The sequence below is a fragment of the Pseudophryne corroboree genome, chromosome 12 (assembly GCF_028390025.1).
Source record: "Pseudophryne corroboree isolate aPseCor3 chromosome 12, aPseCor3.hap2, whole genome shotgun sequence".
Classification (NCBI taxonomy): Eukaryota; Metazoa; Chordata; class Amphibia; order Anura; family Myobatrachidae; genus Pseudophryne; species Pseudophryne corroboree.
The window spans coordinates 177,624,032-177,649,610 of record NC_086455.1 but is presented as its reverse complement, the minus strand read 5'-3'; the positions used below and the strand labels follow the sequence as shown (position 1 = coordinate 177,649,610).

Here is a 25,579-nt window from a genome sequence, read left to right as displayed (position 1 = left end):
AATGCTGGCTGTATCTCTCTTTCTCCCCCCCCCCCCCCCTACCTCCCGGATCACTGCTGGCTGTCTCTCATTAGCCCGATCACAATGCTGGTTGTCTCTCTCTTTCTCTCCCCCCCCCCCCCCCCCCCGGATCACTGCTGGCTCTCTCTCTCTTGCCCGATCACAATGCTGGCTGTCTCTCTTTCTCTCTCCCCCCTCCCCCGTATCACTGCTGGCTGTCTCTCTTTTGCCCGATCACAATGCTGGCTGTTTCTCTATTTCTCTCTCCCCTCCTTCCCCCGTATCACTGTGCAAGCTGTCTCTTACTTGCCCAATCACAATGCTGGCTGTCTCTCTTTCTCAATCCCCCCTTCCCCGTATCACTGCTGGCTGTCTCTCTTGCCTGATCACAGTGCTGGCTTTCTCTCTCTTGTCCAATCACAGTGATGGCTGTCTCTCTCTTTCTCTCTCTACCCCCTCCCCCGTATCACTGCTGGCTGTCTCTCACTTGCCCATTCACAGTGCTGGCTCTCTCTTTCTCTTTCCCCCCTCCCCTGGATCACTGCTGGCTGTCTCTCTTGCCTGACCACAGTGCTGGCTGTCTCTCTCTTGTCTGATCACAGTGATGGCTGTCTCTCTCTTTCTCTCTCTCCCCCCTCCCCCATATCACTGCTGGCTGTCTCTCACTTGCCCGATCACAATGCTGGCTGTCTTTGTCTTTTCTCTCCCTCTCCCCCGGATCACTGCTGGCTATCTCTCAAGCCTGCCGTAGAATATGCATGCTGGATAGTGAACCTGATCCAGCAAGAGATCGTCTGCTTAGAAGCAGGACACCCAAGTTTCTTGGGATCATACAGGACAAACAGAGAGTCCGATTTTATGTGACGAGCAGTCCTCTTCACATATATTTTCAGAGCCCTTACAACATCCAAAGATTTTGGCGAAATTTAGGAGTCAGTCGCAACTGGCACCACAATAGGTTGGTTGATATGAAAAGCCGACACAACCTTTGGAAGGAACTGCTGACGTGTACGGAGCTCAGCTCTATCTTCATGGAAGAATAAATAGGGGCTTTTACAAGACAAAACCCCCAACTCTGACACACATCTAGCAGAAGCTAAGGCCAACAAAGCGACAGCCTTCCACGTGAGAAACTTGACTTCAACCTCCTGTAGAGGCTCGAACCATTTCGATTGGAGGAACTGTAACACCACGTTAACATCCCAGGGTGCCGTAGGCGGCACAAAGGGAGGCTGGATGTGCAGAACCCCTTTCAAAAAAAGTCTGAACCTCAGGAAGGGAAGCCAGCTGTTTCTGGAAGAAAATGGATAAGGCCAAAATCTGGACATTTACGGATTCCAACCTAAGGCACATATCCACACCTGCTTGCAGGAAGAGGAGAAACCGTCCCAGTTAAAACTCCACCATAGTTCCCCACCGCATACATCTTAACTTTACTCTTTTAAAATAAGGGGAAAACAAAAACAAAAAAGGATCAATTATTTTGTTGTTGTAACAATTCATTGTAACTATATTTGTTCTTTAAACACCCAAATTGTCCGGGTGCTCTGTTACCAATGTAATCTTATTTTGATCCACCCAATAAATTGTGTTTAAAAAAAAACAAACTCCACCATAGTAAACTTCTTGGATTCACACCAAGATACATACTTTTTCCAAATGCGATGGTAATGTTTAGACGTTACTCCTTTCCTAGCCTGTATCAGGGTAGGAGTAACCTTGTTCGGAATGCCTTTTGGAGCTAATATCTGGCGTTCAACCTCCATGCCGTCAAACGTAGCCGCGGTAAGTCTTGATAAGCGAACGGCCCCTGTTGTAACAGGTCCTCCTGAAGAGGAAGAGGCCTCGGATCCAATGAGGATTGCCTGAACTCTTGTTCTCCGTATGAGCTTTAGAATCCTTGGAATGAGTGGAAGTGGAGGAAACATGTACACCGACTGGAACACCCACGGAGACACCAGAGCGTCCACCGTCACTGCTTGCGGGTCTCTCGACCTGGAACAATACCTCTGGATGGAGGTCCCACTCTCCTGGATGGAGATCGTGTCTGCTGAGGAAGTCCGCTTCTCCGTTGTCCACTCCCGGAATGAAAATTGCTGACAGTGGCAATGCGTGTTTTTCTGCCCAGAGGATAATTCTTGTTACCCCTGACATTGCAGCTCTGCTCTTTGTTCTGCCCTGTTGGTTGATGTAGGCCACCATCGTTACATTGTCCGACTGTACTTGAATGGCACGATCTCGCAGAAGATACCGTTGTACATGGCTCTTAGTTCCAGAATGTTTATTGGAAGACTGGATTCCAGACATGACCACCTTCCTTGGAAGGTTTCCCTTGAGTGACTGCACCCCAACCCTGGAGACTTGCATCCGTGGTCAGAAGGATCCAGTCTCGAATCCCGAACCTGCAGCCCTCCAGAAGGTGAGACATTTGCAGCCACCAGAGGAGTGAAATCCTTACTTTCGGCGACAGACGTATCCTCAGATGCATATGTAGATGAGACCCCGACCACCCCCGACCACTTGTCCAGGAGATCCAGTTGGAAGGATCGAGCATGAAATCTTCCGTACTGTAGAGCCTTGTAGTAGGCAACCATCTTCCCCAGAAGGCAAATGCACTGATAAACCAATACCCGGGCTGGCTTCAGGACATCCCGGACCATTGTTTGCATCACCAACTCTTTTTCCTCCAGTAGAAACACCCTCTGCACTTCCGTGTCGAGGATCATCCCCAGGAAAGACAATCTCCTTGGCTCCAAATCTGACTTCGGAAGGTTCAGGATCCAACCATGTTCCATGAGCAGACGAGTTGTGAGAGCAATGGACTGTAACAAGGTCTCACTGGTCGATGCCTTTATCAGTAGATCGTCCAGATATGGAATTATGTTCACTCCCTGTCTGCGGAGGAGATCCATCATCTCTGCCATCACCTTGGTGAACACCCTTGGTGCCGTGGAGAGACCGAATGGCAGTGCCTGAAACTGATAGTGACTGTCTAATAGAGCAAACCTGAGATAAGCCTGGTGCAGCGGCCAAATCAGAATGTGGAGGTATGCATCCTTGATATCCAGGGATACCAGAAACTCTCCCTCCTCTAGACCTGAGATCACCACTCTCATAGACTCCATTTTGAACTTGAACTCCCTCAGATAAGGGTTTAACGATTTCAAGTTCAAAATCGGTCTGACTGAACCATCCGGTTTCGGTACCACAAAAAGGTTTGAATAGTAACCCTTGTTTTGCATATGCGGTGGAACTGTAACAATGACCGCTGACCTTTCCACTTTTTTAATAGCTTCCTGTAGGACAGCCCTATCTGTCAGGAAAGCTGGCAAGCCTGATTTGGAGAATCGGTGAGGCGGGAGTTCTTGAAACTCCAGTCTGTACCCCTGGGATACAATATCCTGCACCCAGGGGGCCAGGCCGGACGACACCCAGACGTGGCTGAAACGTCTGAGCCTCGCATCCACCAGATCGTCCTCCAGGCTGTGCAGTCCACCATCATGCTGAGGATTTTGAGGAACCAGAAGCAGGCTTCTGGTCCTGGGAGCCTGCAGGTGCAGGCTTTTGGATTTTGCACGCACACCTCTAAAGAAAGTGGTAGGGGGCTTGGACTTTTTTGTCTTAGCGGTCCGAAAGGACTGCGATGCAGATGAAGAAAAGGGTTTCTCTGTAGAAGGCGTAGCTGAGGGAAGAAAAGGTGACTTACCCACGGTTGCCGTGGAAATCCACTCATCCAACGCTTCCCCAAATAGAGCCTGACCTGTGTAGGGTAGGTTCTCTACACTTCTCCTGGATTCCGCGTCTGCCAACCATTGGCGTAGCCAGAGTCCCCTGTGAGCTGAGACAGACATGGAAGATATCCGTGCATTCAGCGTACCCAGGTCATTCATGGATTCCACCATGAACCCCGCAGAATCCTGTATGTTACGTAAAAACAGTTCAATGTCACTTCTATTCATTGTATCTAAATCTTCTAGTAACGTTCCTGACCACTTTACTTTAGCTTTTGAGATCCATGCACAGGCAATAGTAGGCCTTAACGCCACCCCTGAAGCAGTGTATATGGATTTGAGCGTAGTGTCAATCTTACGATCAGCCAGTTCTTTTAACGCGGTAGATCCAGGGACAGGTAAAACCACCTTTTTTGACAGTCTGGAGACAGATGCGTCAACTATGGGTTTTCCCATCTTTTTCTATCCTCCTCATGGAAGGTAAAAGCAACCAGAACCCTCTTGGGGATCTTGAATTTTTTTCTCCGGGGTTTCCCAGAGTTTTTCAAATAAAGCATTTAATGCTTTAGACGCTGAAAAGGTTAGCGAGGCTTTCTTATTGTCTGTGAAGTATGCCTCCTCAACCTGCTCAGGTGTTGTGTCAGTAATGTTTAACACATCTCTAATGGCCTCAATCGTGAGATGCCGCCCCCCTCAGCACATCCCCATCACCATCTGCCGTGTCAGAGTCGGTATCCGTGTCATCTTGCATAATCTGGGCAAGTGCACGTTTCTTTGGAAATATGCTAGGGGATTGAGAAGGAATAGGAACAGAACCTGACCGAACAGCCATAGAATTCTTTAAAACCTGAGTTTCTCATTATGAGCTACCCTAGTAGAGATCTGAGAGATCATTCCCTTAATAGAAGTCAGCCATTCTGGCTCTTTAATAGGAATCTGAGACAATACATTACATTCCTGGGTACATGGAATGAATTCCTCTGGGGAAGAAATATCCTCCGCAGCATAAGACACAGAGTCCCTGGACATGGCTATGTGAGAGAGAATACACACACACACACACACACACACACACACACACACACACACACACACACACACACACACACACACACACACACCTATTGCTCTGTCGCCTGCACAGTGATAACACTACTGCCTAAAAAGTCAAACAATTGACACAATAAAATTTATGAACTTACCAGTGTGAAGTCAACGGGATAAAGTGGGGCTCTCATATATGTTGTATTTAACAACAGGAACAGATACACATATAATAATAATAATAATAATAATAATAATAAATATTTGTGGCTGTGCAGACAACAAAATCTACAAAACAATATATGATCTACAAAACAATATATTCAAATATATATTTAATACATTATTATGGTATAAGTATTTCAGAATTCCAGATAGTGTTCTATGTTAAAAATAAATTGATGTCAATTTACAGAACAACAATTAACACTGCAACCCAAAATAAATCATACAGACCGGAATCTTTTGTAAACAGAATGTAATCTAAGAAGTGACACCTCTAGAATGCGAGGAGACAGCGGGAAACCTTGTATGGATAAAACTTATTTATACTTATCCCACATAAACCATATTATTTGGAAACTACAGTAGTTTAGCTGTAAGCAACCTGTCAGGCTTCAGCCATTGTCAAACTATATGCCCCAGAGACAGCTGCAAAGCAATATGCTGGGACTAGTAGTTCCACCACTGCTAGGGAGCCACTTTTGCAGATGTATGAGAATGTAATGTACAGAAAGGGGAAAAAAATCATCGTCCATCCTTTACCTTCAGACGCTGACTGGAGATATGTAGGGAAGATCACGCACAGGATGCACACGGATGGAAGATTCATCACTAGTTGTTTCTCAGGGTGCCTGAAAGAGAATACACATGATATTCTTACATGTAATCATGGTCCCAATCCTCACATTTTGTGCATCTCAGTCATGAAGGGAGAATTTCACACTACATACCGTGTAGACTGAATGGCACAAATCTCCAGCTAACACCAATGGTACCTTGTACTAACCTTGATTGCTGCTCTCAGTGATTATTACTTGTCAGACTCCCACTATTTCTCCATTCATTATCTGTCGTCACTGCAGACAAACTTCTGGAATCCTTCTCATCTTATTACAACTAGAGAGCCGATCAGTGACTGAAAAAGATGCTGCTGTACTGTTGGAGTCACCTACCATCAGGTGCTCTGTCCTGGAAGGGAAATGTTTTATTCCACTGAGGACATAGGCATCGTCCAGACTTGCAGGATTTGTGTGCAGGGAAAGCAATGCTATTCACATCTCAGGCAACTCTGCAATAATATTATACCTTCCCACAAGCAGCAACACTCCATCTCCTCACAGCAACAACTGAACTCAGCTTAGAAGAAGCACGCCTCTGACACTGCTGTTCGGCAGTCCCTAAGCTCCTTAGAAAACATGAAGTGGATCTTTAAAGTCTATAAATGTGAATTGCAGTACACATATACCTATAGGACAAACGCTCTAAGGATATTGAGTTATTTATATATATATATATATATATATATATATATATTCCCAAGTGCGCTATGTTCATTGGATATTAAATCTTTAAATCTTCCAAAATAAGATTGTAGATTGAAGAAATCTTTGCACATTTTATTTTCCTGGGATCCTAGAACAGATATCCCCTCACCAGAAAAATCACCCAAACAGAAGGCCACAAGGGCCAATTAGTACCAATTATTGGTTTATTGACACAGTTTGTAACATACACATTAAAAAAATGTTGTACAAAAATAGAATTGCTATATATCAGTGAGAGGTATCCAGAACGTATTGATGACAAATTACATCCTCCCTCACTTAACAAGGTGTGAGCTCATAAAGGGAAAATCTTCAAAATTTGGATTACAATCTCATAGCTGACAAACCCCTATGCGTTTCGTCGTTATAACTTCATCAGGGGCAGTTCCACAAATATTGAGACCAAACGATGGAATTACAATTAGTATACACCAATGGTCATACAACTACCTCCAGGGCCAATATTTACTAAGAATTCGAGTTTGTCCGATTTGTGTTTTTTTTTCTAAGTCCCAATCCGGAAATTCACTAAGCAGCAATCTCGGCAGTGTTTGGACTATTCGTAATGGTTTGATTTGCAAAGTTCCGAAATACGAATGAATAGACCATCGGTCAAACGCGGCTGTTATTTCATACAATACGGGAATTCACTATTCATTCGTATTTGGGTGTTTGTTTCTGAGTGCTCAATTGCGGTCGTATTTTTTTGTGAATCGGTAAAAAAAGCGGCAAAAAAATAGACCTGCTTTTTTCAATCGTGTTTACATGTGTTGCAACTCAAAAAGCAATCACACCTGAATTAGGATGCCTATAAAAGGATGTTAGTCCCATTTCAATACACCTACACTCAGAAATGGAAGCAGGACTGTGGGCCAGTGATCTTTTGTGTGCTGTGGAATTCCTCAGACTCAAACATCAGCCTGTAAGTATCCAGGGCCAAGAAACTGAACATGGGGGGTCATTCCGAGTTGTTCGCTCGCAAGCGGATTTTAGCAGATTTGCTCATGCTAAGCCGCCGCCTACTGGGAGTGAATCTTAGCATCTTAAAATAGCGAACGATGTAATCGCAATATTGCGATTACACACCTCGTAGCAGTTTCTGAGTAGCTCCAGACTTACTCGGCATCTGCGATCAGTTCAGTGCTGGTCGTTCCTGGTTTGACGTCACAAACACACCCAGCGTTCGCCCAGACACTCCCCCGTTTCTCCAGCCACTCCCGCATTTTTTCCGGAAACGGTAGCGTTTTTTCCCACACGCCCATAAAACGGCCTGTTTCCGCCCAGTAACACCCATTTCCTGTCAATCACATTACGATTGCCAGAACGATGAAAAAGCCGTGAGTAAAATTCCTAACTGCATAGCAAATTTACTTGGCGCAGTCACAGTGCGGACATTGCGCATGCGCATTAAGCGGAAAATCGCATGCGATGCGAAGATTTTTAACAAACGAACAACTCGGAATGACCCCCATGGTCAGCAGGTTGTACAGGTTCCGCGGAGGCTGCGCAGGCCTCGTTTTTTTAGGGGGCGTTTAAACTTGAACGCATTGTCCGATGATAAGGTCATACAGATGTTCTGTCTAAATCGTAACAACATTTTCCGTCTGTATGACCTTGTCAAACTGGGCCTAGACCCTGAGACAGCACACTCTCGCTCTGTCTCAGGCCTGCACAAACTCCTGGCTGTGTTGCACTTTATGGCTACTGGCAGCTTTCAGGCTGTGTCTGGGGATGTCATAGGAATCTCACAGCCCTCATTTTCCAGAATCTTAACACAGGTGATGTATACCTAACTACCTCTTCTGTTTTTTGTTTGTTTTAATTTCTCGGTGGCCAGTTCTGTCCTAAAATCTCATGTTTATTGTTCTTTAAAATATACACACAGGTGTTGGCTGTTTTGTAGCCCCACATCGAGGCCTCAATCTGCTTCCCTACCCAGGAGTCTCAGTGGCATGCCGTCAGGGTAGATTTCTATGAGCTGGCTGGCATGCCCAATGTGCTTGGAGCCATAGATTGCACACACATTCAGCTGAGACCACCTAGGGGCAGGCAGCACATATATACTAATCGCCATTTCGAACACTCCACAAATGTGTAGGTGGTTTGTGATGCAAATCTCAAAATAATGAGTGTTGTTGCTGGTTACCCTGGGGGCTGCCATGACTCCTTCATCCTCAGTCAGTCATCCCTCTTTGATAAGTTTGAGGACGGACAAATGCCAGATGGCTGGCTGCTGGGTATGTAATTTGATATGTGTAGGCCTGCGTATACTTTGTCCAAATACAGGTGCAGATGTATTAACCTGTAGAAGGCATAAGGAAGTGAGAAACCAGTGATATGTGCAAGGTGATAAAGGCACCAGCCAATCAGCTCCAATATGTAAATGAACATTTAGGATCAGATTGTCTGTTGCCTTTATTACCTTGCACATATCACTGGTTTTTCACTTCCTTATGCCTTGTACAGGTTAATACATCTGCCCCACAGTGTGTTACTTATGTGTTGCTGTATCTTAACATGAATCCCGTTACTATATCTGTCTTTTAGGTGATGGAGGATATGGCTGTTTCTCTTGGCTTCTAACTCCATTGTCCCGACCTGATACCCCTGCTGAACACAATTACAATCATGCACATAAGTCCACGCAGAATGTGATAGAAAGATGTTTTGGTGTGCTGAAATCTAGGTTTCGGTGTCTGGATAAGTCTGGTGGCCTTTTGTTGTATATTCCCTCCAAGGTGACTCAAATTGTGTTCTGCTGCTGCTTTCTTCATAACATGTGTTTGCAACAACATCTGCCACATGTTGAGGAGGAGAAGGAGGAGGAAAGCAGCCAGCAAGCAGAGGAATTAGAGACATCTGGTGATACTTGGAGTACAGATGTAAGGAGGCAGGTTAGGCAAGAGCTCATCACTCGCTATTTCTAAGGTAAGTTTGGTTTCCTTTTTTCATTTGTTGTGTAATCATAAATAGATGTTTTGCCATTTTTATTGGCAAAACCATTACTCAGAATGTGTCTGTGTCCTTGACACATACAAACATACCCTCGCTTTATGCAAAACAAATGTCGCATGTGTATTGTGTGTATTTTAAAAACTCAAAACAACAGATTATGAGTGGCATGCATTATGTCTGGATAAGTGATCGTAAATTTGCAGTGCTAATTTATTCCAACACACATAATCCATTTAGTATTTTACTTCATCATTGTGTATAACGTCCTAATGCACAGGTTCACAAACTCGGCCCTCAGGACCACACACAGGGCATGTTTTTCACGTAACCCAGTAGAAGCACAGGTGTATGAATTACTCACAGACATATGTTAAAAGGTTCACAGGTGGAGCTAATTACGTCACTTGTGATTCTGTGAGTAGACCTGCAAAACATGCACTGTGTGGGGTCCTGAGGGCCGAGTTTGAGAACCTGTGTTCCCAAAAAACACTCCTCAACATATAATATGTTAGCCTTGAGGAATACATGTGTCCCTATGTGTGATGCTCCATCATATTTAAGGGACACAAACTTACTGTAATCAGAAATAATTTATTTCCTAATATTTGCTGCAGTAAACTTGCTGATGTGTAAGTAAATACACAGTTTGCCACATATATACATTATTATACACATTCTTTGTTTTTTGGTTAAAAAGTTCTTATTTGTTGGTTTCTGCATCATGTGTAATAACATTCTTACTAATTTTTAACACACAAACATGTCCCAACAATACTGACATTCATTTTGTCAATGTTTTTTTAAAAATTCAATGCCAACATATTAAAAGCTTTTTACGCAACTCAATTGTGTTCTTCTTGTAATGTTGTATAGAGAAGAAAGGTAAAATAGTTATCAATAACATTGTAATTTGGATTGTCTGCAGGATATGAGAATGATTGGAATCTAGAAAGAGTAATGATTAGAAAAAAATCAAGTGGTCTGTTTACTTCCTGCTAAAGACATTCTGTCTGGCTGCCAATTATTGTGTCTGCAGGATATGAGAATGATTGGAATCTAGAAAGAGTAATGATTAGAAAAAAATCAAGTGGTCTGTTTACTTCCTGCTAACATGTATGTGCGGCTCCATCAACATTTCCCTCCTCCAATACCAAAAAAAAAATGGTAAAGAATAAATGTGCGTACAAATTTGATGTTGTTGTTTGTACCACTTATAATTAATGATGTTGTATAAATTGTCAAGGAGCTAAGTGTTATATATTTTTTGCCAAACATACACTTACTAACTATTTCGAGTTACTTATCACAAATGTCTAACTTGTATTTTTTTCACATTTTTTTTTGGTGGCTGCTTGTCCTGCCCTTTGCCTTTAGCACTGTCATGTTGTCGTGCTCTGGTGGAGCATCTTGATGGTGATGAGACTGGCGTGATATTTGGAGTAGTCGTACCAGAATGCTGCTTGTTTGCTGTTGGTGCATGCATCTGAGTGTTTCATTCAGGTTAGTGAGGGTGGCATTGAGTTCACGTGTAGCAGCATTTTGATTGTCTACAATTCAGAATAAACTTTCATTAATCTTTTGATTGTTTTGAAAAATGTTCATATAACTTTGCTGTTGTCTGTGCTGTTCTTCCATTAGTCTGTGCTGTTCTTCCATTAGTCTGTGCTGTTCTTCCATTAGTCTGTGCTGTTCTTCCATTATGCGCTGTAAGTTGCCCATGACCTGTGTAATGTCTGTACGCATGAGTTCCATAGTATTGCCAATTCTGGTTGTTTGTTCATTTTGTCTACTCAGATTTCTTGATATTCTTCTGAGGTGAGATGGTAGGCTTGCAAACATTTGTGTCTGCCTACGCAGGCAATCTTCATTAGTGGCCTGCTGTCTAGTCCAAATGGTCCAAAACACCTGATCAGGGCCTTGTGTTACTGGTGTTGTTGGGCTGTGTTGTGGTGGTGGTGTGCGTTGCTGTGGTGGTGTACTCACAGGTGCTGGGGGGCTCATTCCTTGCCTTAATGGCTGCATTTCTAAGATGTTTGTCTCCTCCATGTCACTGTGTTGCTGTTGTTGCGGAGGGATGCTGTTCCCAGGACTAGAAGCTGAAATGTTAAACAAATCTCCGTTAGCTATCCATATGTTTGAGAAATGTAAACAAATCACTACACATGGAACACATGTCATTCACTGTTGCTTTCAAATATTCTGCCTATCAACATCACCACTCATAACTTAAATACATACATATGCCTGTTTGTGGCAAATGTGTCTGGTTACTTAATTGTGAAAGCAAACACTTTAGTTTTATTGTAGCTCTGTTACGTTCCTGGTGCTCAGAACAAGAGAGATGTTGCGTAGTGAGTCCAGAGCACCAGAACGTGACGCTGACATAAGGTGTGGTATGGAAATAGCCCCTAGCAGCCTACCTCCATTGTTTCACCCATGTGGTCAGTTCACGCCTGCGTGACTATGGTTTCTTGGGCCCACGGCAGCCGCATTTGAAGGGCGGATTAGGTCTGCCCAACTCCGATGCCCCCAGGTCTTAGAGTGAGACAAGGCGTGAACCGAGACAGGATAATAACAAGGGGACCTCTAACTAAAACAAACAGAAGGCTAGGGGCTACTAACAACCCTAAAACTAAATTACATGTGCGGCATGCCGCCAAAGGAAAAGAACAACAAAGGAAATGCTGTCCACACACCGACACTATACTGTTGTGTACCGGCGGTGACAGCATATGCAGAACCCTCTGCAAAACACCAGTAACAGATATAACCAAGGAATACAGCGGCCTAGGCCAACGGATGCGGCAAAGCCACTACTCACGGAACCGGTACAAATACTGGCAAATGGACAGGAACCCCCAATGTAGCCGACACAGGCTCTCAGAACCGGAGGACAGGCAGAATCCTAAACAACAGACCGGTGGACACCAAGAAGCCAGATACTCGACCAGGCACAGACAAAGCCACAGGACTTCTGGACAGGAACGCTTCACGGCAGTACACGGGATCAGACACTGGAACAGACACTGGAACCGACACTCAGGAACTGGCAGAAACTAGCTCAGAACTCAAGAACTATCACCGGCGTCTGTGTATTGCAATGAGCCAGAATATAACAGAGAGCCCTAATTAATTATGTCGTGCAGCTGCCCTGTTGCATGACTCCAAACTGACAAGATGCAATTAGCAGACAGGTGAGGCCAAACAGATGGAAACAGGCTGCAATTACACAGACTCACCACCGACAGCAAACAAGAATCTTCTAAACCAGAGCAAAGGGAAAACCTGGCCTGCAAGAGCAGTAGCAGAGCGGGGATGTAGCAGCTCAGTGTCTGTACATGCAGTCAGTAGCAGAGCAGGGATGTAGCAGCTCAGTGTCTATACATGCAGTCAGTAGCAGAGCGGGGATGGAGCAGCTCAGTGTCTGTACATGCAGTCAGTAGCAGAGCGGGGATGTAGCAGCTCAGTGTCTGTACATGCAGTCAGTAGCAGAGCGGGGATGGAGCAGCTCAGTGTCTGTACATGCAGTCAGTAGCAGAGCGGGGATGGAGTAGCTCAGTGTCTTTACATGCAGTCAGTAGCAGAGCGGGGATGTAGTAGCTCAGTGTCTGTACATGCAGTCAGTAGCAGAGCAGGGATGTAGCAGCTCAGTGTCTTTATATGCAGTCAGTAGCAGAGCGAGGATGGAGCAGCTCAGTGTCTGTACATGCAGTCAGTAGCAGAGCGGGAATGTAGCAGCTCAGTGTCTGTACATGCAGTCAGTAGCAGAGCGGGGATGGAGCAGCTCAGTGTCTGTACATGCAGTCAGGAGCAGAGCGGGGATGTAGCAGCTCATTGTCTGTACATGCAGTCAGTAGCAGAGCGGGGATGGAGCAGCTCAGTGACTGTACATGCAGTCAGTAGCAGAGCGGGAATGTAGCAGCTCAGTGTCTGTACATGCAGTCAGTAGCAGAGCGGGGATGGAGCAGCTCAGTGTCTGTACATGCAGTCAGTAGCAGAGCGAGGATGGAGCAGCTCAGTGTCGGTACATGCAGTCAGTAGCAGAGCAGGGATGTAGCAGCTCAGTGTCTGTACATGCAGTCAGTAGCAGAGCGGGGATGGAGCAGCTCAGTGTCTGTACATGCAGTCAGTAGCAGAGCGGGGATGGAGCAGCTCAGTGTCTGTACATGCAGTCAGTAGCAGAGCGGGGATGGAGCAGCTCAGTGTCTGTACATGCAGTCAGTAGCAGAGCGAGGATGGAGCAGCTCAGTGTCTGTACATGCAGTCAGTAGCAGAGCGGGGATGTAGCAGATCAGTGTCGGTACATGCAGTCAGTAGCAGAGCAGGGATGGAGCAGCTCAGTGTCTGTACATGCAGTCAGTAGCAGAGCAGAGCGGGAATGTAGCAGCTCAGTGTCTGTATATGCAGTCAGTAGCAGAGCGAGGAGGGAGCAGCTCAGTGTCTGTACATGCAGTCAGTAGCAGAGCGGGGATGTAGCAGCTCAGTGTCTTTACATGCAGTCAGTAGCAGAGCGGGAATGTAGCAGCTCAGTGTCTGTACATGCAGTCAGTAGCAGAGCGGGGATGGAGCAGCTCAGTGTCTGTACATGCAGTCAGTAGCAGAGCGGGGATGGAGCAGCTCAGTGTCTGTACATGCAGTCAGTAGCAGAGCGGGGATGTAGCAGATCAGTGTCGGTACATGCAGTCAGTAGCAGAGCGGGGATGGAGCAGCTCAGTGTCTGTACATGCAGTCAGTAGCAGAGCGGGGATGGAGCAGCTCAGTGTCTGTACATGCAGTCAGTAGCAGAGCGGGAATGTAGCAGCTCAGTGTCTGTACATGCAGTCAGTAGCAGAGCGGGGATGGAGCAGCTCAGTGTCTGTACATGCAGTCAGTAGCAGAGCGGGGATGTAGCAGCTCAGTGTCTGTACATGCAGTCAGTAGCAGAGCGGGGATGGAGCAGCTCAGTGTCTGTACATGCAGTCAGTAGCAGAGCGGGGATGGAGCAGCTCAGTGTCTGTACATGCAGTCAGTAGCAGAGCGGGGATGTAGCAGCTCAGTGTCTTTACATGCAGTCAGTAGCAGAGCGGGGATGGAGCAGCTCAGTGTCTGTACATGCAGTCAGTAGCAGAGCGGGAATGTAGCAGCTCAGTGTCTGTACATGCAGTCAGTAGCAGAGCGGGGATGTAGCAGCTCAGTGTCTGTACATGCAGTCAGTAGCAGAGCGGGGATGGAGCAGCTCAGTGTCTGTACATGCAGTCAGTAGCAGAGCGGGGATGGAGCAGCTCAGTGTCTGTACATGCAGTCAGTAGCAGAGCGGGAATGTAGCAGCTCAGTGTCTGTACATGCAGTCAGTAGCAGAGCGGGGATGTAGCAGCTCAGTGTCTGTACATGCAGTCAGTAGCAGAGCGGGGATGGAGCAGCTCAGTGTCTGTACATGCAGTCAGTAGCAGAGCGGGATGTAGCAGCTCAGTGTCTGTACATGCAGTCAGTAGCAGAGCGGGGATGTAGCAGCTCAGTGTCTGTACATGCAGTCAGTAGCAGAGCGGGGATGGAGCAGCTCAGTGTCTGTACATGCAGTCAGTAGCAGAGCAGGGATGTAGCAGCTCAGTGTCTGTACATGCAGTCAGTAGCAGAGCGGGGATGGAGCAGCTCAGTGTCTGTACATGCAGTCAGTAGCAGAGCGGGGATGTAGCAGCTCAGTGTCTGTACATGCAGTCAGTAGCAGAGCAGGGATGGAGCAGCTCAGTGTCTTTACATGCAGTCAGTAGCAGAGCGGGGATGGAGCAGCTCAGTGCTGTACATGCAGTCAGTAGCAGAGCGGGAATGTAGCAGCTCAGTGTCTGTACATGCAGTCAGTAGCAGAGCGGGGATGTAGCAGCTCAGTGTCTGTACATGCAGTCAGTAGCAGAGCGGGGATGGAGCAGCTCAGTGTCTGTACATGCAGTCAGTAGCAGAGCGGGGATGGAGCAGCTCAGTGTCTGTACATGGAGTCAGTAGCAGAGCGGGGATGTAGCAGCTCAGTGTCTGTACATGCAGTCAGTAGCAGAGCGGGGATGGAGCAGCTCAGTGTCTGTACATGCAGTCAGTAGCAGAGCGGGGATGTAGCAGCTCAGTGTCTGTACATGCAGTCAGTAGCAGAGCGGGGATGGAGCAGCTCAGTGTCTGTACATGCAGTCAGTAGCAGAGCGGGGATGGAGCAGCTCAGTGTCTGTACATGCAGTCAGTAGCAGAGCGGGGATGTAGCAGCTCAGTGTCTGTACATGCAGTCAGTAGCAGAGCGGGATGAGCAGCTCAGTGTCTGTACATGCAGTCAGTAGCAGAGCGGGGATGGAGCAGCTCAGTGTCTGTACATGCAGTCAGTAGCAGAGCGGGGATATAGCAGCTCAGTGTCTGTACATGCAGTCAGTAGCAGAGCGGGGATATAGCAGCTCAGTGTCTGTACATGCAGTCAGTAGCAGAGCGGGGATGGAGCAGCTCAGTGTCTGTACATGCAGTCAGTAGCAGAGCAGAGCAGGGATGGAGCAGCTCAGTGTCTGTACATACATGCAGTCAGTAGCAGAGCAGAGCAGGGATGGAGCAGCTCAGTGTCTGTACATGCAGTCAGTAGCAGAGCAGGGATGGAGCAGCTCAGTGTCTGTACATGCAGTCAGTAGCAGAGCAGAGCAGGGATGGAGCAGCTCAGTGTCTGTACATGCAGTCAGTAGCAGAGCAGGGATGGAGCAGCTCAGTGTCTGTACATGCAGTCAGTAGCAGAGTGAGGATGTAGCAGCTCAGTGTCTGTACATGCAGTCAGTAGCAGAGCGGGGATGTAGCAGCTCAGTGTCTGTACATGCAGTCAGTAGCAGAGCGGGGATGGAGCAGCTCAGTGTCTGTACATGCAGTCAGTAGCAGAGTGAGGATGTAGCAGCTCAGTGTCTGTACATGCAGTCAGTAGCAGAGCGGGGATGGAGCAGCTCAGTGTCTGTACATGCAGTCAGTAGCAGAGCGGGGATGGAGCAGCTCAGTGTCTGTACATGCAGTCAGTAGCAGAGCGGGGATGGAGCAGCTCAGTGTCTGTACATGCAGTCAGTAGCAGAGCGGGGATGGAGCAGCTCAGTGTCTGTACATGCAGTCAGTAGCAGAGCGGGGATGGAGCAGCTCAGTGTCTGTACATGCAGTCAGTAGCAGAGCGGGGATGTAGCAGCTCAGTGTCTGTACATGCAGTCAGTAGCAGAGCGGGGATGGAGCAGCTCAGTGTCTGTACATGCAGTCAGTAGCAGAGCGGGGATGTAGCAGCTCAGTGTCTGTACATGCAGTCAGTAGCAGAGCGGGGATGGAGCAGCTCAGTGTCTGTACATGCAGTCAGTAGCAGAGCGGGGATGGAGCAGCTCAGTGTCTGTACATGCAGTCAGTAGCAGAGCGGGGATGTAGCAGCTCAGTGTCTGTACATGCAGTCAGTAGCAGAGCGGGATGAGCAGCTCAGTGTCTGTACATGCAGTCAGTAGCAGAGCGGGGATGGAGCAGCTCAGTGTCTGTACATGCAGTCAGTAGCAGAGCGGGGATATAGCAGCTCAGTGTCTGTACATGCAGTCAGTAGCAGAGCGGGGATATAGCAGCTCAGTGTCTGTACATGCAGTCAGTAGCAGAGCGGGGATGGAGCAGCTCAGTGTCTGTACATGCAGTCAGTAGCAGAGCAGAGCAGGGATGGAGCAGCTCAGTGTCTGTACATGCAGTCAGTAGCAGAGCAGGGATGGAGCAGCTCAGTGTCTGTACATGCAGTCAGTAGCAGAGCGGGGATGTAGCAGCTCAGTGTCTGTACATGCAGTCAGTAGCAGAGTGAGGATGTAGCAGCTCAGTGTCTGTACATGCAGTCAGTAGCAGAGCGGGGATGGAGCAGCTCAGTGTCTGTACATGGAGTCAGTAGCAGAGCAGAGCAGGGATGGAGCAGCTCAGTGTCTGTACATACATGCAGTCAGTAGCAGAGCAGAGCAGGGATGGAGCAGCTCAGTGTCTGTACATGCAGTCAGTAGCAGAGCAGGGATGGAGCAGCTCAGTGTCTGTACATGCAGTCAGTAGCAGAGTGAGGATGTAGCAGCTCAGTGTCTGTACATGCAGTCAGTAGCAGAGCAGGGATGGAGCAGCTCAGTGTCTGTACATGCAGTCAGTAGCAGAGCGGGAATGTAGCAGCTCAGTGTCTGTACATGCAGTCAGTAGCAGAGCGGGGATGGAGCAGCTCAGTGTCTGTACATGCAGTCAGTAGCAGAGCGGGGATGGAGCAGCTCAGTGTCTGTACATGCAGTCAGTAGCAGAGCGAGGATCTCGGTTCTGGCCTGCACCCACTTTCAGTATTTAGTGAAAGTATACGGTGCGGGGGGGGGGGGGGGATTAGGAGCTGGGGGGTGAAGGTGTTGATGCAAACCTCTCTGGATCATGTCATTGTAGCCCCTCTGCTCTACAGTGCCTTCCTCCTCGACACTGTAGAGTGGGGGCAGAGCCACGATGGACATTCTTAATGCCATGCCCCCGCGCATGCCCTCCGCATACATTCCCACGTCCTGGCTGCTCTCTCTGGGAGAGAGCAGGCAGGTCGGCTCAGCAGGGGGGCGGGGCAGGCCTATGACGTGCACAGGGGGCGGTGCGGAGGTGGAATGGGGGCAATGTGGAGGCGGAACGGTGCGGGGTTATTGTGACACGTCATTTAAGCCACGTCCCCAGATCCGTAATGCCGCGATTACTGGCATTATACAGCAGGAGGTGTGGCTAGGATGACGAGATTCAGCACGAGACCTATCTCCAGTGCTTGTTGAATGGAATAGAGGAACACGGAATATAATATTACAGTGTATGTAGCATGCAATAATAAAATACGGAGCATAACACTCCTAAATGTATTTGAATAGAATTGGTGGAAATCTATATAACCGCCCACTGATTCATTTACTGGCTACTGTATATGATATAACCCAATCATCCAGAAATGTATTATAATAAATTATTGACATACTGTAATAGTGAGTCTGTCTCCAGTGTCTGCTTACCAAGAATATTAATAAGATGCATTTCTGAAGAGCAGGTTGAATAAATGTTCAATAATAATTTTAATATTCCTGGCATTCATGACTGTATACTGTACAGGACAAAATATACTGGATATTCCCTGTTATCTATATAGCTAACACAGATATTTATTGTTTATCCCTTTAAAATGACAGATAACAGCTCATTAAATGATTCCCAACAACTATACCCTTGTGGGAGAAACCTATCCCTAACTAACAAGGTATCTTGGGATAGGCGGAAGCATGTTATATTTGATAATAAAAGATACAGGCAAACATTGGATACACACTTCAGGTTTTAATACACAAAAGTATTTTTCTTTCACTTTATTACATTTTACCCAATATTTCACCATTTTGAGTTATCACTGTACATGAATGGAATACTTTTAACAATTGATTAGTAAATGGTAAATTTTAATAGATTCCTTTTGCCCAATGCTCCAGAGTCAGACCTCTTTTCTTTATGCAGTAATACTTGTCTGAGGCAGCACCCCAACTGTGACACATTATTACTAAGATACACTTTATTTCAGGGTACCAAAATGATACATATTAATAAGTCCTTGTGCAATAGAGGTTCCTAACTCTCTCACATTATCCGTGAGATGGTCCTGATGCCCTGATGCTGGAAGACACAGAGGCTGTTGGGAGCGGAGCTGCAGAGAGATGCTGACAGAGGCCGGCGTGCTGCAGAGAGATGCTGACAGAGGCCGGCGTGCTGCAGAGAGATGCTGACAGAGGCCGGCGTTCCGCAGAGAGATGCTGACAGAGGCCGGCGTTCCGCAGAGAGATGATGACAGAGGCCGACGTGCCGCAGAGAGATGCTGACAGAGGCCGGCGTGCTGCAGAGAGATGCTGACAGAGACCGGCGTGCTGCAGAGAGAAGCTCGTATTAGAGAAAAAGATGCTGACAGAGGCCGGCGTTCCGCAGAGAGATGCTGACAGAGGCCGGCGTGCCGCAGAGAGATGCTGACAGAGGCCGGCGTGCTGCAAGGTGACTCAAATTGTGTTCTGCTGCTGCTTTCTTCATAACATGTGTTTGCAACAACATCTGCCACATGTTGAGGAGGAGAAGGAGGAGGAAAGCAGCCAGCAAGCAGAGGAATTAGAGACATCTGGTGATACTTGGAGTACAGATGTAAGGAGGCAGGTTAGGCAAGAGCTCATCACTCGCTATTTCTAAGGTAAGTTTGGTTTCCTTTTTTCATTTGTTGTGTAATCATAAATAGATGTTTTGCCATTTTTATTGGCAAAACCATTACTCAGAATGTGTCTGTGTCCTTGACACATACAAACATACCCTCGCTTTATGCAAAACAAATGTCGCATGTGTATTGTGTGTATTTTAAAAACTCAAAACAACAGATTATGAGTGGCATGCATTATGTCTGGATAAGTGATCGTAAATTTGCAGTGCTAATTTATTCCAACACACATAATCCATTTAGTATTTTACTTCATCATTGTGTATAACGTCCTAATGCACAGGTTCACAAACTCGGCCCTCAGGACCACACACAGGGCATGTTTTTCACGTAACCCAGTAGAAGCACAGGTGTATGAATTACTCACAGACATATGTTAAAAGGTTCACAGGTGGAGCTAATTACGTCACTTGTGATTCTGTGAGTAGACCTGCAAAACATGCACTGTGTGGGGTCCTGAGGGCCGAGTTTGAGAACCTGTGTTCCCAAAAAACACTCCTCAACATATAATATGTTAGCCTTGAGGAATACATGTGTCCCTATGTGTGATGCTCCATCATATTTAAGGGACACAAACTTACTGTAATCAGAAATAATTTATTTCCTAATATTTGCTGCAGTAAACTTGCTGATGTGTAAGTAAATACACAGTTTGCCACATATATACATTATTATACACATTCTTTGTTTTTTGGTTAAAAAGTTCTTATTTGTTGGTTTCTGCATCATGTGTAATAACATTCTTACTAATTTTTAACACACAAACATGTCCCAACAATACTGACATTCATTTTGTCAATGTTTTTTTAAAAATTCAATGCCAACATATTAAAAGCTTTTTACGCAACTCAATTGTGTTCTTCTTGTAATGTTGTATAGAGAAGAAAGGTAAAATAGTTATCAATAACATTGTAATTTGGATTGTCTGCAGGATATGAGAATGATTGGAATCTAGAAAGAGTAATGATTAGAAAAAAATCAAGTGGTCTGTTTACTTCCTGCTAAAGACATTCTGTCTGGCTGCCAATTATTGTGTCTGCAGGATATGAGAATGATTGGAATCTAGAAAGAGTAATGATTAGAAAAAAATCAAGTGGTCTGTTTACTTCCTGCTAACATGTATGTGCGGCTCCATCAACATTTCCCTCCTCCAATACCAAAAAAAAAATGGTAAAGAATAAATGTGCGTACAAATTTGATGTTGTTGTTTGTACCACTTATAATTAATGATGTTGTATAAATTGTCAAGGAGCTAAGTGTTATATATTTTTTGCCAAACATACACTTACTAACTATTTCGAGTTACTTATCACAAATGTCTAACTTGTATTTTTTTCACATTTTTTTTTGGTGGCTGCTTGTCCTGCCCTTTGCCTTTAGCACTGTCATGTTGTCGTGCTCTGGTGGAGCATCTTGATGGTGATGAGACTGGCGTGATATTTGGAGTAGTCGTACCAGAATGCTGCTTGTTTGCTGTTGGTGCATGCATCTGAGTGTTTCATTCAGGTTAGTGAGGGTGGCATTGAGTTCACGTGTAGCAGCATTTTGATTGTCTACAATTCAGAATAAACTTTCATTAATCTTTTGATTGTTTTGAAAAATGTTCATATAACTTTGCTGTTGTCTGTGCTGTTCTTCCATTAGTCTGTGCTGTTCTTCCATTAGTCTGTGCTGTTCTTCCATTAGTCTGTGCTGTTCTTCCATTATGCGCTGTAAGTTGCCCATGACCTGTGTAATGTCTGTACGCATGAGTTCCATAGTATTGCCAATTCTGGTTGTTTGTTCATTTTGTCTACTCAGATTTCTTGATATTCTTCTGAGGTGAGATGGTAGGCTTGCAAACATTTGTGTCTGCCTACGCAGGCAATCTTCATTAGTGGCCTGCTGTCTAGTCCAAATGGTCCAAAACACCTGATCAGGGCCTTGTGTTACTGGTGTTGTTGGGCTGTGTTGTGGTGGTGGTGTGCGTTGCTGTGGTGGTGTACTCACAGGTGCTGGGGGGCTCATTCCTTGCCTTAATGGCTGCATTTCTAAGATGTTTGTCTCCTCCATGTCACTGTGTTGCTGTTGTTGCGGAGGGATGCTGTTCCCAGGACTAGAAGCTGAAATGTTAAACAAATCTCCGTTAGCTATCCATATGTTTGAGAAATGTAAACAAATCACTACACATGGAACACATGTCATTCACTGTTGCTTTCAAATATTCTGCCTATCAACATCACCACTCATAACTTAAATACATACATATGCCTGTTTGTGGCAAATGTGTCTGGTTACTTAATTGTGAAAGCAAACACTTTAGTTTTATTGTAGCTCTGTTACGTTCCTGGTGCTCAGAACAAGAGAGATGTTGCGTAGTGAGTCCAGAGCACCAGAACGTGACGCTGACATAAGGTGTGGTATGGAAATAGCCCCTAGCAGCCTACCTCCATTGTTTCACCCATGTGGTCAGTTCACGCCTGCGTGACTATGGTTTCTTGGGCCCACGGCAGCCGCATTTGAAGGGCGGATTAGGTCTGCCCAACTCCGATGCCCCCAGGTCTTAGAGTGAGACAAGGCGTGAACCGAGACAGGATAATAACAAGGGGACCTCTAACTAAAACAAACAGAAGGCTAGGGGCTACTAACAACCCTAAAACTAAATTACATGTGCGGCATGCCGCCAAAGGAAAAGAACAACAAAGGAAATGCTGTCCACACACCGACACTATACTGTTGTGTACCGGCGGTGACAGCATATGCAGAACCCTCTGCAAAACACCAGTAACAGATATAACCAAGGAATACAGCGGCCTAGGCCAACGGATGCGGCAAAGCCACTACTCACGGAACCGGTACAAATACTGGCAAATGGACAGGAACCCCCAATGTAGCCGACACAGGCTCTCAGAACCGGAGGACAGGCAGAATCCTAAACGACAGACCGGTGGACACCAAGAAGCCAGATACTCGACCAGGCACAGACAAAGCCACAGGACTTCTGGACAGGAACGCTTCACGGCAGGACACGGGATCAGACACTGGAACAGACACTGGAACCGACACTCAGGAACTGGCAGAAACTAGCTCAGAACTCAAGAACTATCACCGGCGTCTGTGTATTGCAATGAGCCAGAATATAACAGAGAGCCCTAATTAATTATGTCGTGCAGCTGCCCTGTTGCATGACTCCAAACTGACAAGATGCAATTAGCAGACAGGTGAGGCCAAACAGATGGAAACAGGCTGCAATTACACAGACTCACCACCGACAGCAAACAAGAATCTTCTAAACCAGAGCAAAGGGAAAACCTGGCCTGCAAGAGCAGTAGCAGAGCGGGGATGTAGCAGCTCAGTGTCTGTACATGCAGTCAGTAGCAGAGCAGGGATGTAGCAGCTCAGTGTCTATACATGCAGTCAGTAGCAGAGCGGGGATGGAGCAGCTCAGTGTCTGTACATGCAGTCAGTAGCAGAGCGGGGATGTAGCAGCTCAGTGTCTGTACATGCAGTCAGTAGCAGAGCGGGGATGGAGCAGCTCAGTGTCTGTACATGCAGTCAGTAGCAGAGCGGGGATGGAGTAGCTCAGTGTCTTTACATGCAGTCAGTAGCAGAGCGGGGATGTAGTAGCTCAGTGTCTGTACATGCAGTCAGTAGCAGAGCAGGGATGTAGCAGCTCAGTGTCTTTATATGCAGTCAGTAGCAGAGCGAGGATGGAGCAGCTCAGTGTCTGTACATGCAGTCAGTAGCAGAGCGGGAATGTAGCAGCTCAGTGTCTGTACATGCAGTCAGTAGCAGAGCGGGGATGGAGCAGCTCAGTGTCTGTACATGCAGTCAGGAGCAGAGCGGGGATGTAGCAGCTCATTGTCTGTACATGCAGTCAGTAGCAGAGCGGGGATGGAGCAGCTCAGTGACTGTACATGCAGTCAGTAGCAGAGCGGGAATGTAGCAGCTCAGTGTCAGTACATGCAGTCAGTAGCAGAGCGGGGATGGAGCAGCTCAGTGTCTGTACATGCAGTCAGTAGCAGAGCGAGGATGGAGCAGCTCAGTGTCGGTACATGCAGTCAGTAGCAGAGCAGGGATGTAGCAGCTCAGTGTCTGTACATGCAGTCAGTAGCAGAGCGGGGATGGAGCAGCTCAGTGTCTGTACATGCAGTCAGTAGCAGAGCGGGGATGGAGCAGCTCAGTGTCTGTACATGCAGTCAGTAGCAGAGCGGGGATGGAGCAGCTCAGTGTCTGTACATGCAGTCAGTAGCAGAGCGAGGATGGAGCAGCTCAGTGTCTGTACATGCAGTCAGTAGCAGAGCGGGGATGTAGCAGATCAGTGTCGGTACATGCAGTCAGTAGCAGAGCAGGGATGGAGCAGCTCAGTGTCTGTACATGCAGTCAGTAGCAGAGCAGAGCGGGAATGTAGCAGCTCAGTGTCTGTATATGCAGTCAGTAGCAGAGCGAGGAGGGAGCAGCTCAGTGTCTGTACATGCAGTCAGTAGCAGAGCGGGGATGTAGCAGCTCAGTGTCTTTACATGCAGTCAGTAGCAGAGCGGGAATGTAGCAGCTCAGTGTCTGTACATGCAGTCAGTAGCAGAGCGGGGATGGAGCAGCTCAGTGTCTGTACATGCAGTCAGTAGCAGAGCGGGGATGGAGCAGCTCAGTGTCTGTACATGCAGTCAGTAGCAGAGCGGGGATGTAGCAGATCAGTGTCGGTACATGCAGTCAGTAGCAGAGCGGGGATGGAGCAGCTCAGTGTCTGTACATGCAGTCAGTAGCAGAGCGGGGATGGAGCAGCTCAGTGTCTGTACATGCAGTCAGTAGCAGAGCGGGAATGTAGCAGCTCAGTGTCTGTACATGCAGTCAGTAGCAGAGCGGGGATGGAGCAGCTCAGTGTCTGTACATGCAGTCAGTAGCAGAGCGGGGATGTAGCAGCTCAGTGTCTGTACATGCAGTCAGTAGCAGAGCGGGGATGGAGCAGCTCAGTGTCTGTACATGCAGTCAGTAGCAGAGCGGGGATGGAGCAGCTCAGTGTCTGTACATGCAGTCAGTAGCAGAGCGGGGATGTAGCAGCTCAGTGTCTTTACATGCAGTCAGTAGCAGAGCGGGGATGGAGCAGCTCAGTGTCTGTACATGCAGTCAGTAGCAGAGCGGGAATGTAGCAGCTCAGTGTCTGTACATGCAGTCAGTAGCAGAGCGGGGATGTAGCAGCTCAGTGTCTGTACATGCAGTCAGTAGCAGAGCGGGGATGGAGCAGCTCAGTGTCTGTACATGCAGTCAGTAGCAGAGCGGGGATGGAGCAGCTCAGTGTCTGTACATGCAGTCAGTAGCAGAGCGGGAATGTAGCAGCTCAGTGTCTGTACATGCAGTCAGTAGCAGAGCGGGGATGTAGCAGCTCAGTGTCTGTACATGCAGTCAGTAGCAGAGCGGGGATGGAGCAGCTCAGTGTCTGTACATGCAGTCAGTAGCAGAGCGGGATGTAGCAGCTCAGTGTCTGTACATGCAGTCAGTAGCAGAGCGGGGATGTAGCAGCTCAGTGTCTGTACATGCAGTCAGTAGCAGAGCGGGGATGGAGCAGCACAGTGTCTGTACATGCAGTCAGTAGCAGAGCAGGGATGTAGCAGCTCAGTGTCTGTACATGCAGTCAGTAGCAGAGCGGGGATGGAGCAGCTCAGTGTCTGTACATGCAGTCAGTAGCAGAGCGGGGATGTAGCAGCTCAGTGTCTGTACATGCAGTCAGTAGCAGAGCAGGGATGGAGCAGCTCAGTGTCTTTACATGCAGTCAGTAGCAGAGCGGGGATGGAGCAGCTCAGTGCTGTACATGCAGTCAGTAGCAGAGCGGGAATGTAGCAGCTCAGTGTCTGTACATGCAGTCAGTAGCAGAGCGGGGATGTAGCAGCTCAGTGTCTGTACATGCAGTCAGTAGCAGAGCGGGGATGGAGCAGCTCAGTGTCTGTACATGCAGTCAGTAGCAGAGCGGGGATGGAGCAGCTCAGTGTCTGTACATGGAGTCTGTAGCAGAGCGGGGATGTAGCAGCTCAGTGTCTGTACATGCAGTCAGTAGCAGAGCGGGGATGGAGCAGCTCAGTGTCTGTACATGCAGTCAGTAGCAG

The 25,579-nt window shown here is 47.1% G+C and overlaps 1 protein-coding gene across 1 annotated transcript in view; it reads right to left on the bottom strand.

Moving 5' to 3' along the window:
- The window catches only part of DLK1 (delta like non-canonical Notch ligand 1), a 136,560-nt gene extending 130,411 nt beyond the window's left edge, over positions 1-6,149 (bottom strand). The window contains exons 1-2 of the mRNA XM_063947484.1: positions 5,785-6,149; positions 5,541-5,629 (exon numbers count right to left, since the gene is read on the bottom strand). Of these exons, the coding sequence (XP_063803554.1) occupies positions 5,541-5,607 (67 nt within the window). The 5' untranslated portion in view covers positions 5,608-5,629; positions 5,785-6,149. The remainder of the gene's footprint in view (positions 1-5,540; positions 5,630-5,784) is intronic.
- Between the last annotated feature and the right edge of the window lie 19,430 nt (positions 6,150-25,579).